This window comes from Pristiophorus japonicus, chromosome 1, assembly GCF_044704955.1.
Source record: "Pristiophorus japonicus isolate sPriJap1 chromosome 1, sPriJap1.hap1, whole genome shotgun sequence".
In the NCBI taxonomy this organism is placed as follows: domain Eukaryota; kingdom Metazoa; phylum Chordata; class Chondrichthyes; family Pristiophoridae; genus Pristiophorus; species Pristiophorus japonicus.
In genome coordinates this window covers 292376291-292389223 of record NC_091977.1, presented here as the reverse complement: position 1 = coordinate 292389223, position 12933 = coordinate 292376291, and the positions used below count along the sequence as shown (strand labels likewise).

Here is a 12933-nt window from a genome sequence, read left to right as displayed (position 1 = left end):
TGATCTCCAACTTACCGCAAATTTGTCACGCAAAGGCTCATGGAAATTAAACGGGCAAGGACAAGTCTAATGAATGGCGGGTGCCGGCTACACTAAATTCTGCCCAATGTCAGTTCATCTGTAGCCAAAGTGGCAGCCAGCGGTATCCAGTGCCACTTCCGATACTCTCCCTCCAGAACTTCCTTTGGATCCCAATCTTCCTTCGGATCTCAGTGCTTCATGCCGCAAGGCCATTTTCCTTGTCTTTTTCTATTTCAGATTTCCAACATTTTCTGTTTAAAAAAAAAAAAAAAAATTTGCATTATCAAAATCATAAACCAACATCCCCTTTTTCCATAGGGTGCGATCTGCTTTGTACACGGGGTGGGAGGGGTGGGGCTGTGGGGGTGGGGGGTGATAGCCTTTGTAGGAGGGTGATCCCCTTTGTATGGGGTGATACGCACCTGTATCGAACCTTGGTTAGACCACACTGAGAGTACTGCGTACAGTTCTGGTCGCCGTATTATTAAAAAGAATATAGAGGCACTGGAGAGGGGCAGAAATAATTTACAAGGATGATGCCAGAAATGCGAGGATATACCTATCAGGAAATGATGAGCATGCTGGGTTTCTTTTCTCTTGAAAACAGGCTGAGGGGTGACCTAATAGAGATCTTTCAAATTATGAAACATTTTGATAGCGTGGCTGCAGAGACTTTTTCCACTTGTGTGGAAGAGCACAACTAGAGGCCATCAAAATAAGCTAGTCACCAAGAAATCCAGTAGGGAATTCAAAAGAAACTTCTTTACCCAAAGTGTGGTGAGAATGTGGAACTTGCTACCACAGAGAGTGGTTGAAGCGAATAGTATGGATACATTTAAGGGAAGGCTAGATAAGCATCTGAGGGAGAAGGGAATAGAGGGTTACACTGATAGATTTAGATGAGGAAAGACGGGAGGACGCTCGAGTGGAGCAGAAACTTTGGCATGGCCTGGTTGGGCCAAATGGCCTGTTTCTGTGCCGTAAAGCCTATGTAATCCTATGTAATGTAAAAGCATTGAACATTATTTCTAATCTTTGATGTAAAGTGGGTTTTGTTACTTTGTATAGGGTGTATTTCAGTTATCTGTGATCGACAGATTGAGCGATGCCGAACCTTCAAAGAATATCAATGTTGTGAGGTTGGATCTTGCAGGATTGCTTTGTTATTTGTGATGCTAGTTTTCTTTTTCCCTCTAAATCACCATCGTGTGCATTCGACAAAATCAATACTGCCCTCAGCTTCTCCTCAGAGTTAGGCATGCTATCAGTCAAGCACACTTGATCTGGAGGGTTTCACCCTGGTATGGTGACACGTCTGTAAGTCTTTTATTCCAGACTGCATTGTATTACACATTAATGTGAAGTGGTGGCCACCTCCTGAGGCAGTTTAACGTTACATATCAAACTAAAGGTCAAGCATAGCATCAAGAAGAATTGCTGAGCAGATATATTAGCCTGAAGCAATTATCGAAATGCCAGGTTGTGCATTAAAGCTTTTGTCACAACATGTTGAGGATTTTGCGCAACACACGATATTTATCTTTCCTTGGTGTCCAGGAAACTTGTTTATTAGTCGCAATAATTGAATATTCATCAGCTGCAATGGATAGGCTCTGGATCCCGTGGGGAAGTGATCATGTTACTGTGGGTTTTCATTTAAACCGATGAAAAAGGCCAAAAGTAAACCTGCATTAGAAGAGATCGGTTGCTATTGATTCAGCACTGTCAGACAGAAAGGTTAAGCGTGAAAGAATACAGAGCTGCCAATATTTCAGCTTCCAGCGGGAACAGTAGCTACCAATTTATACCGTTCTTCACAATCTCATAACTATCATTGCTTGAAGTATTCAGTAAACCGAGACCACCTCATGTGTTTGGACGCACCTTGTTTGTTAGAAAGGAGCTATTTCAGTCTGCTTGACCGACTGCCCATCTCAATCAATGTTTTAAACATCATCGCTTTCACTGCAATTCAACAGGAGGACCACTCCCTGTGGTGTTCCACTCTCACTGCTTCCCTTAATCAGTTACCAAAATGCCATTACTACCTCCATGGTTGATTGCATACCAGGCTTTTCCCAAATGGTCCATTAAATCTCTGAAATAGTTTTAACTGAATAAGCAGCACAATTATAATTGCTGCATGGTTAATAGATTTGCTTAGCCAGTGGCTTGCTGAACCAATGACCGGTGTAATGTAAGAAGGCCCCAGAATCGATCCCTGATCTGTGCCAATATTGGAAATACTTGTGATTCTGAAAGTAAACTCTGACACACAGTATTGACAGTACAGAAGTGTAGCCAAAGAAGTGTCCTTAAAGTGTTGGAACTCAACTTTAGAATTGTTTTTAGCTGATTTGGGCTGTCTCGAGCAAAGAGCTTAAATTGGCCCCTGTTATATATGCAGACTATAGATATACGCTCTGTGCAGTCACTGTACAGTTGCATAAGATGTACTATCAATAAGGTTTACACTGTGTATATACATACTGGCACCACTAGAGGGTGCAACTGGTGGAGACCGGGGTTTCCTGTCCTGCCCTGGTGGCAGGGGCTGTATAAAAGGGGAGCCACCATGCAGCTGCCTCACTCTGGAGTTAGGAATAAAGGACCAAGGTCAATATAGTTTGAGTACAACACATTGCCTCGTGGATTCATTCGTAGGTAAAGTACAAACATAATAACTGGCGACGAGAATAAGGACTTTCACGCGCTATTATGACTAACTTTGGCACACTAAAAGACTTCGCAGAGGGTGATGATTGGGATGCCTTCACGGAAAGGCTCGAGCTATATTTCATGGCAAATGACCTGGCAGGGGAGACGGACACATCGACGGAGAAGCGCAAGGCTATACTGCTAGCCAGTTGTGGGCCCGAGGTCTACCGCCTCATCAGGGACTTGCTGGCACCCATGAAGGCCAAGGATAAGACATACAATGAGCTGACTGAACTAATTCGCGACCAACTTAAACCAAAAGAGAGCATCCTCACGGCCAGGCACAGATTCTACACTCACCGCAGACCTGAGTGCCAGGAGATTGCAAAATCTACAGCCGACCTCAGGAGACTTGCAGAACCGTGTGATTTTGGCATGCACCTCAATGAAGCATTGCGACACATCTTTGTTTTATGGAATTGGTCACGAGGGCCTCCTTCACAAGCTGTTATCTGCCGACACCACAGTCAACCTGCAGAAAGCCATCAGCATCAGTTAGGCATTCATGACCTCGACCTCGACAAGCAAATTATTCATCCTGTGGACTCAAACCCGGCAAGTACTGTACACAGAATGGTGCCTTTCACAGGCAAGATTGTAGAACCTGGCTCTGCCCAGGGCAGAGAGCACAGATCTCAGCGTTCCAGAACCCAGAGTCTGCCGAGGGGTGCTAATCGAGTAGCACCATGCTGGCGTTTAGGAGGAAACCATAGGGCTCACCTGTGTCAGTTTGCTGTGTACGTATGCAAAGCCTGTAACACGAAGGGCCACCTCCAGCGTATGTGTAAAAGAAATACGACTCACCGTCTAGCAGAGGAGTCGGTAGATGACTTTGAATCCAGCGGGGAGTATGATGATTTGGACAGAGGCAGCTCAGCCCCAAGAAGAAGTGTATGGAGTGTATACCTGCACCACCGATTGCCCTCCAGTGAAGATGGAAGTCGAGAAAAAAGGCATTCCAGTCTTCATGGAAGTGGACACGGGAGCGAGCCAGTCAGTGATGAGCCAGGATGCTTTTGAGAGGCTATGGAATGAAAAACGACCCGAGCTGGTTCCAGTACAGGTAAAGTTGCGTACCTACACCAAGGAGCTGATCCCAGTCCTTGGCAGTGCGGATGTAAGTGTAATCCATAATGACGTGGTGCACAAGTTACCTCTGTGGATTGTTGCAGGTGATGGTCCAACGCTACTCGGAAAAAGATGGATGGGGAAAATCCAATGGAAATGGGAAGACCTCTTCACTCCAGCAATTGATGCCCTCGTGCTCAGAGGCAGAGCAAAACCTCACCTCCGCTTAGGCCAGGCACTAGAGAACAGACCAGCGCAGCACCTGAGGCACAGACCGTCCATCATGATCAGACCGGAACGACCTAAAAGTACCTTCCTGGCTCAAGTGGCAGGACTCCTGGGAGGAAGATCAAATTCACAGGCACTCTTCCAGCTTTTGTGACAGAATCGTGGGAGAGAAGGATCAGGGCAGTCCACCTCGAGGACAGAGGCAAATTGGTGTCCCTGCTGCAGCAAAGAGCAGAGCGGTGTGGTAGGGTTCTCTTAAAGGAGACTTGCAACCAGCTGAACTTAAAGAGACATTGTATGCATGGCAATCAATGTAACGAACCGATTAAGAATGTAAAGAACAAGATGTTGCGAGATGTCGGGAACAGAATGTCCACAAAAGTAGCAAGCGAGCAAATTCAGGAGGGTAAAGATGCCCTGCCCCAGGTGTCCCCAAAAGTTATAGGCCAGCGACCTCAGGAGGGGGAAGACACTGATCCTGATACCCTGCCCCAGGTCTATCCCACGCTGCAGACACCCGATGGCACTATTCGCCACGGACCCGGAAATGAAAACGGCTCCAATACGCACAGTCGGCATCCGTTGCCCACCACCCGGGTGGAGATAGCCCAGCCCCCAGACCCAATCGTTACCTCGGCCATGTCCGGGAGTGAAAGGTCAGAACCAACGAGTTCCCCAAATGGGAGCTGGAACAGCCAGGTTTCCAACACCATTAGAAAGCAGGCAGAAGATTCTGCAGCCCTCAAAGGAGGACAGGGAGGCCACACACATCTGTGGCTCTGCCCACCACTAGGCAACAGCAAAGGCCCTGAGGCCTGGCAAGGTGAGCGAACCAAGCCCACCCCGCTAGCCAGGGGCGCAGCGCCGCCATCAGACAACTAGGACCCCGTCCGATTACTCTGGAACTAGCGTCCTCGCATACCTGTACTGCTACCTCAGTACTGACCATGACTGAACTAATTATGCAATCTACCCAATCCTGGCGCAAGACCGTAAAATGTAATGAATGTAAGTCACTGAACCAAGGTGTCATGATACAAACTGTAAAAAAAAATGTTTTTTTCTTCCTTTCTTTGTACTTGTATTGTTTCTGATCCTGTATGTTTATGTAACGGCCAGCTGCATGATCTCGCTGTGGAGGGGGAAAATGGATGTATGTAGCCATGGATACACACATGGATCACACCCAGAACCCTCTGGAACCTCCACTGCATCATCGAACCATCCAAACTGATAACCACTACCCAATGTTGTGGCAAAAGGACTTAGGGGTTAACAGCGAGAGAGCCAAGCCAAAGCACAGCCAAAGTGCAAGGGCTATTGGCACTTAAGACTGGGGAGAGCTAAGCCAGAGCACATAGTGCAAAGGTAATTGGCACAAAGGATTTGGGGGAGAGTGATGTTATATGTGCAGACTATAGATATACTCTCTGTGTAGTCACTGTATAGTTGCATAAGATGGAGACTTGTTTACCTGATGTACTATCAATAAGGTTTACACTGTGTATATACATGCTGGCACCACTAGAGGGTGCAACTGGTGGAGACCGGGGTTTCCTGTCCTGCCTTGGTGGCAGGAGCTGTATAAAAGGGGAGCCACTATGTGGCTGCCTCACTCTAGAGTTAGGAATAAAGGACGAAGGTCACTACAGTTTGAGCACAACACATTGTCTTATGGAGTCATTCATAAGTACAGTACAAACATAATAGCCCCAATGACCAGAAGCATAAAAATCGCCAGGGTTTCTACTCCTGATCACTATCCATCATCCCCTTTGGAAAGTGCATGTTGATGGATGTTATGTGAGGACCGGTTTGGATTTGGATGGGATCTCGCCTATGATCAAATGCCCTGCTGACACTCGAGCCCCAATATTTTCGGGGAGGTGGGGAGGGAGCAGGGGGCAAGGTGGGGGAGGGGGGACTTGGAATGGCCGGGAAACCAGGTCAGTACGGGGAACGCGGAGATCTTGCTGAGTTTAATGGCAAGACTTCATTTGAATTTTTTTTCTCTGTCTCCTAGACTGGCTGTCGGGCAGGAAGGCTTTTGGTACAAGGCAGCAGCTGGGGAACGGAGAGGAGGGAGGGAGGGAGAGATCATGGGCAGGCGGTGGGAGAGCAAGATCGCTGGTGATGTCAGCATGGAGATTTGGGTGCGGGGGGTGTGGTCAGAGATCGTGGCAGGGTTCGGCCTGGAGATCGTGCAGGGTGGTGGGGTGGTCGTTAGTACGGGGAGGGAAGCCAGTCGTATGGAGGGATGCAAATCACCACAGTTAAGCTTGAGAGGAGGCATCCCTGCTCCTCCTGGACCACAGGCAGTGCTATAAAAGGCATTTACCTGTTGGATCCAGCCGTTCATGCATCCCTTCAGTTGCCGGGTTTCCCGAGCTCTGGGAACCCTGGCCTTCATCCATTAATTCTAAAAGACTGCTAAAATCTGAAGCATGCATACTCCTTAGCATTGTTAAATCACTGACCTGCCTCTCAAGAGCAGGTTACTTGCCCGCCCACCCAAGCCCACCCTGGTTAAAATGGAATCAGGCTGTTTGGGGTTGGGGTCGGGTTTGAGATTTTTCAGAATTCATTCTCCCTTGCCCATCCTAGAGGGTTAAAATAGTGCTCTCCCTGTCTAGTCTGACACATGTAGAATGGCTAATTGGACAAGGTGCTGTAAGGCCGCAGATGGTACCTGTTGAACAGTATTCCAGCATACCATCATGTGTTCTTTGCTTAATATTTCATAGCAACACATTGCTATTAAGAGCTCATTGGTTTACTAACAAAGGTTTAACAATCACTCTACCCAGTATCAGTTCATCCACTAGGCTCACAACTGCATACCTCATCATGGATGACGTGGCCCCAACTGACTGGGTTTTTATTGAGTCCTGTGAACATCACATGACTGGCTAATCCCCTCACAATACAACAGCTCTACAAACCTGTGGGCATACTGACAGTTATCACCTTCAAGAGAGAAGGGGAGAAAATGGTGCAGGCGATAGGAGAGGGACAGAAATCAAGAGTTTTGTTTATTGCAATGTGAAGTGTAAAAATGCTTTTGTCTAAGCCAGGCTTGTGATGTCGGATGTTACAATAATAAATGTACAGTTGCCTGTGGGTTTTATTGTTATTTAAAATTTAATACTGGGCAATATCATCTTCATTATCATTATGTTCTGATTCTAATACCTTAATGGTGCACTAATCAGGCTTATTTGCATTATTTTTACTTTTTTAACAGATGTATAGACGGTGTTGGTTGGTATTTAAGAAGGCCTCCAGCAAAGGCCCGCGAAGGATAGAGAAATTTCCTGATGAAAAGGCAGCCTATTTCCGGAACTTTCACAAGGTAAATATTCTCGGCTTTCTACCAAATCTTACAAGATGGAAAATATTAACATTAACTGTAATCCAACTACTTAGCACAATATATTCTTAGATATCATTCCGGGCGGGGTGGGGAAGGGGGTCTCATAGGCCATGTGGCTGGAGTAATTGATTTTCTCTTTGGGTGCTAGTGCTTTTAACACCACACCAGATTCATGTTTTCCTACATATTTTAAATTGATGCATGGATTCACCTTCCATTTGGCCCTATTGTTTTTGCAAATGGTTCACGGCCTAATTTCTAAGCAATTATTTGAAAGAATGAAATGCAGGAGCACACTGTTCACCGGGTAACCATTTACTGCTGAATTTTAAATAACCTTGGAGGAAATGAAAGATAAATTACCGGAGAAATGGTAAAAGGGAGCTGAAAGTGACTTGGCATGGCTGGGCTTTCATTATTCCATCACATGTACATAATTAAAACTAGTTCTGTTTATGATAACTCTTTAAATTAAATTAAGTATTTTGCATCTTAGCAGTGAGGTTAAATTTATGAATTAATTTCCTACATTAACATAATAAAAGTTTTCATGCAATGAATTGAGCTTAATCCAATTTTAGTATATTAAAAAAAATTTGAATTTTAAATCGTAGTTCGCAGCCGGAGGTTATTAAAATTAATACTCGTGAGAATAAAGCAGTCTGCTATTACATTAATAGCCACCGCAATAATATCCTTGCTGAATATCGAGAATAGATATTTGCATAAGAATTACCCAAGGAAATCAGTGCTTATAATTTTTGTAAGGGAAAAAAAGGAAAATAATCTTTGGAAGACAGGGAGGCCAGGCAGGAGTGGGTGAGAGGTGCCAAGTAACGCCACGTTATTTTAATGTGGGGTCGGGAGGAGCACTTGTGCTTTTATTTATAACAAGCTTACCTTTTTAATGCGGCCAGTAGCAGTTCCTTTAAGGACCGCCGGTTACAACAACACCGACTTGCATTTATATAGCGCCTGCACCGTAGTGGATGAGGTCAAGTTTATGTAGGGTGGAAGGTGGGAGGTTAGGCCTGGGTTTACTCTACAAGGTGCTTCACAGGAGCGTTATCAAACAATATTTGACACCGAGCCATGTAGATTGGAGGAGATATTAGGATGGGCGACCAGAAGCTTGGACAAAGAGGTAGATTTTAAAGACCATTTTGAAGGAAGAGAGAGAGAGAGAGAACTAGAGAGGTGCAAAGGTTTAGGGAGGGAATTCCAGAGCTTGGGGCCTTGGCAGCTGAAGGCACGGCCATCAATGGTGGAGCGATTACAATCAAGGATGCATAAGAGGCCAGAATCGGAGGAGCGCAGAGATCTAGAAGGCTTGTAGGGCTGGAGGAAGTTACTTAGATAAGGAGGGGCGAGGCCATGGAGGGATTTGAAAAAAGGGATGAGAATTTTAAAATTGAGGCATTGTCGGACTGGGTGCCAATGTAGGTCAGTAAGCACAGGGGCGATGGGTAAACGGAACTTGGTGCAAGTTAGGATACGGGCGGCCGAGTTTTGGATGAGGTCAAGTTTATGTAGGGTGCAAGGTGTGAGATTAGGCCTGGGCTTACTGTACACAGCCGGTCCGACCCTGTTTCAGGCATGGGAACTAGATGCCTAGTTTTTTTACCTATAACAATATGGCGGATAGCGCACTTAAACGCGCACTTCCTGCCTGCCATATTAAAGGCTTAGGTGATGTGACTGGTTTTCAGGCGTAAATGAGTTTCTCGGCCTTGGAGTTTTGATGTGCTTTAATTGTTATCGGTTGAGATTGGCTTTGGTTTGAAGTTTCCTGCTGTTCTTCAATAGGAATGAGACAAGAAAATTTTAGAAATAAATTTCAACCAAATGAATCAGCAACGTCAGTAGTTTAAATCTGTCTACAGATTTTTTTGGGCTGCGGGGCAGAGAGGAGGGGAACTCTACATGATTTGAACCTAATCCAATTATTTTTGTCTCAAACTAACAATACTACAGTATGCTAACCCTAAATGTGATGCATTCCATCTAGCAATACCACTGTCCAGTATTAGAACAATAGAAGATAAGAATTAGGAGCAGGAGTAGGTCAAACGGCCCCTTGAGCCTGCTCTGCCATTCAATAAGATCATGGCTGAACTTCTATCTCAACTCCACTTTCGTGCACTATTCCCATATGCCTTGATTCCCTCCTTAATATCCAAAAATCTATCGATCTCTGTCTTGAATATACTCAATGACTGAATATCCATAGCCCACTGGGGTAGAGAATTCCAAAGATTCATCACCCTCTGAGTGAAGAAGTTTCTCCTCATCTCAGTCCTAAATGGCCGACCCCTTAATCTGAGACTGTGACCACTGGTTCTAGACTCCCCAGCCAGGGGAAACATCCTCTCAGCATTTATTCTGTCAAACCCTCTCAGAATTTGATACGTTTCAATGAGATCACCTCTCATTCTTCTAAACTCTCGAGAATGTAGGTGTTGGACCAGATAGTCGGGTTTTGAGTGGGCTTACTGGAGATTTCTAAAATGCTGGTCAGTCACCAAAAGTTAGTAGTTTAAAAATTGGATTACTCTGTGCCTGTTTTACTGGGGCAACAAGGCCATTCCCCTGGGACTGTGCCTCAGCACCTGTACGGCTCTGCACGAGAGCAGAGTGCAGGAGTGATGTGACGCTCTGGAAGCCCCTGTCAGCACTCGCCCCCAGAGCCAGTGTTAGCTGCCATGGAAGCTGTTAGGGCTGTCAGCAGAGGCTCCATCATGGTGGGTGCCATTGACAGACCCTACTCTGCGCGCAGCCACAACACAAAGTAGAACTAGACTCCAGCATGTTCTGAGCTATTGTGCACTCGCTCATTGGCAGGTTGCCCAGTATACCTCGCATTCCCTGGTGGAGAACATCAACCTTCTTTGATAGCCTGTGCCCTCGGAGTCAGCCTCTGATTCACAAGTACATAAGAACATAAGAAATAGGAGCAGGATTGGGCCATCTGGCCCCCAAGCCTGCTCCGCCATTCAATAAGATCATGGTTGATCTGATCATGGACTCAACTCCATTCCCTGCCCACTCCCAATAACCTTTGACTACTTTATCGTTCAGAAATCTGTCTATCTCCACCTTAAATATATTCAACGACCCAGCCTCCACAGCTCTCTGGGGTAGAGAATTCCACAGATTTATGCCCTCAGAGAGCAGAAATTCTTCCTCATTTCCATTTTAAATTGGCGACCCCTTATTCTGAAACTATGCCCCCTAGTTCTAGATTCCCCCACGAGGGTGAATATCCTCTCTGCATCTACCCTTTTGAGCCCCCTAAGAATCATATACGTTTCAATAAGATCACCTCTCAGTCTTCTAAACTCCAATGAGTATAGGCCCAACCTGCTCAAACTTTCTTCATAAGACAACCCCTTCATCTCAGGAATCAACCTCGTGAACCTTCTCTGAATTGCCTCCAATGCAAGTATTCCTCTGAAGCAGAATTAGTATGTGATCTTGCCTTCCGGTAACCTGGCCCCTATGTTGTCCTGTTTCGCTGCCCTAGCTCCTGTGCACTTGTGGTTCATGATTGTGAAAATTCCCTCCTCTGACCTAATCTCTAAAGTGCACATGGCGCCAGTCTCTGAGACGGTGCTTGTTTAGTGCATCAATCTCAAAATGGTTCATGGCCAATGCTGTGACGCTATAGCTAAACCGAAAAGGCTTCTAGAGTGTATTCACAGCACAATGCTCATAGGAGGCAGCTTGGTAGCTGGTAGAAAAGCTCGTCGGCCAGCCGGCCCGGCCCAACAATGCACTCTGGGTCCCTTTGGCCAGCTGGCCCGGCCCAACGACCCACTCCAGTTACCTTCGGCCAGAGGGCCTGACCCCCAACGATGCACTCCAGGTCCCTTCGTCCAGCCAGCCTGGCCCAACGACGCACTCTGGGTCCCTTTAGCCAGCCGGTCTGACCCAGCCTCGCACTCCAAGTCCCTTCGGCCAGAGGGCCTGGCCCAGCCTCGCACTCCGGGTCTCTTCAGCCAGCCGGCCGGCCCAACGACAGGCTGTACCTGCTTTAAGTCGTTAGCGGTGAACACTGACTGGGCTGTAGACTACTGACTTACATTTTAGACTTTTACTCAACTTTTAATTAACTTTTAATCTATTTTTAAACTTTCAATCAACTTGAGAAACTTTTTAAACAATTTGGGAAAATTTTTAAACAACTTGGAGAATTTTTCTTTTGAAGCCTCCGGAGAAACTTTTAAATAACTTTGGAAAACTTTGGAAGAAACTTTTAAAACATCCCTCATAACTCCAGTCTTCCTAATGCCTGCCCCCAACCAAGCCTCGGGCTACCTACCATCAAAGGCGCTACTCGGCGCCGAGCCTGCGGCCAACATCTCGCCGTAGGCAATTAGGCTTATACAGCAGTGCCTGGTTTCCAGTCGTTTTGGACCCCCTTGCCTCTGGACCAAGACCTTGCTCAGCTAAGCCCATGTGGCAGCCGGTATGCAGCGGCCACCCCACGTTAAAAGAACTCACACACAGGCATCGTCCACTTCATTAACATGAAGTTCGGGACCTAGAACTTCAGGACCCTCATGGACAACCCCAGCAGCGACAGGCCGGAACGCTGCACTGCCATAGTCGCCCGGGAACTTAGATGCTTTGACATCGACATCGCCGCCCTAAGCGAGACCCAGCGGGCAGGGGAAGGCCAGCTCAAGGAACAAGATGGAGGTTACACCTTTTTCTGGAAAGGAAAACCATGGAAGAACACCGCCTTCACGGAGTCGGCTTCGCCATCAAAAATGAGCTGGTCGACCGCCTCAAAGACTCCCCGTGTGGGGTTAACGAATGCCTCATAACTCTCTGACTCACCCTATCCCGGAACCAATGCGCCACAGCCATCCGTGTGTATACCCCAACACTCGATGCAACGGATGAGATCAAAGAGGGTTTTTATTCCAACCTCGAGACATCCTTGTCCCGTGTCCCCATGGGCGACAAATTGATCCTCCGAGGTGACTTCAACGCCAGGGTCAGCAAAGACACAGCCCCCTGGGGAGGCGTGATTGGCAGAGATGGGGTAGAGAAAGCCAACTCCAGCGATACCCTACTCCTGACAAAATGTCAAGAACACAAACTCCTCATCACCAACACACTGTTCCGCCAGAGGGACAAATCCAAGGCATCGTGGCAACACCCTCGCTCCAAACACTGGCACCTGCTTGACTGTCATCGTCCAAGCCAGGGATCGCAAGGATGTGCGCATCACCCGCGCCATGACAGGAGCTGACGACCGCTGGACGGACTACCGCCTAATCCGATCCATCATCGACATTAACATAGCCCCAAAGCAGAGAGGACAGCAGAAGCAGTGCCGCAAAAAAGTCAATGCCGGGGCACTTAAAGACCCAGCTAAGAGAACCCTATACAGCCAGCGCCTCACAGCTAACCTGGCATGCCTTGATGACCCTGAGATGCTGAATGCCCACAGCGCTTGGTTTGTCCTCCAGGCCTCCATAACCAGTGCCTGTGAAGAGACACTTGGTCACTCAATA

General features: G+C 46.9%; 1 protein-coding gene across 1 annotated transcript in view; it reads left to right on the top strand.

The window, feature by feature from the left end:
* dok6 (docking protein 6) overlaps positions 1–12933 on the top strand; it is a 684792-nt gene that overhangs the window by 313204 nt on the left and 358655 nt on the right. Inside the window, exon 2 of the mRNA XM_070872699.1 lies at positions 7280–7387. Within this exon, the coding sequence (XP_070728800.1) occupies positions 7280–7387 (108 nt within the window). The remainder of the gene's footprint in view (positions 1–7279; positions 7388–12933) is intronic.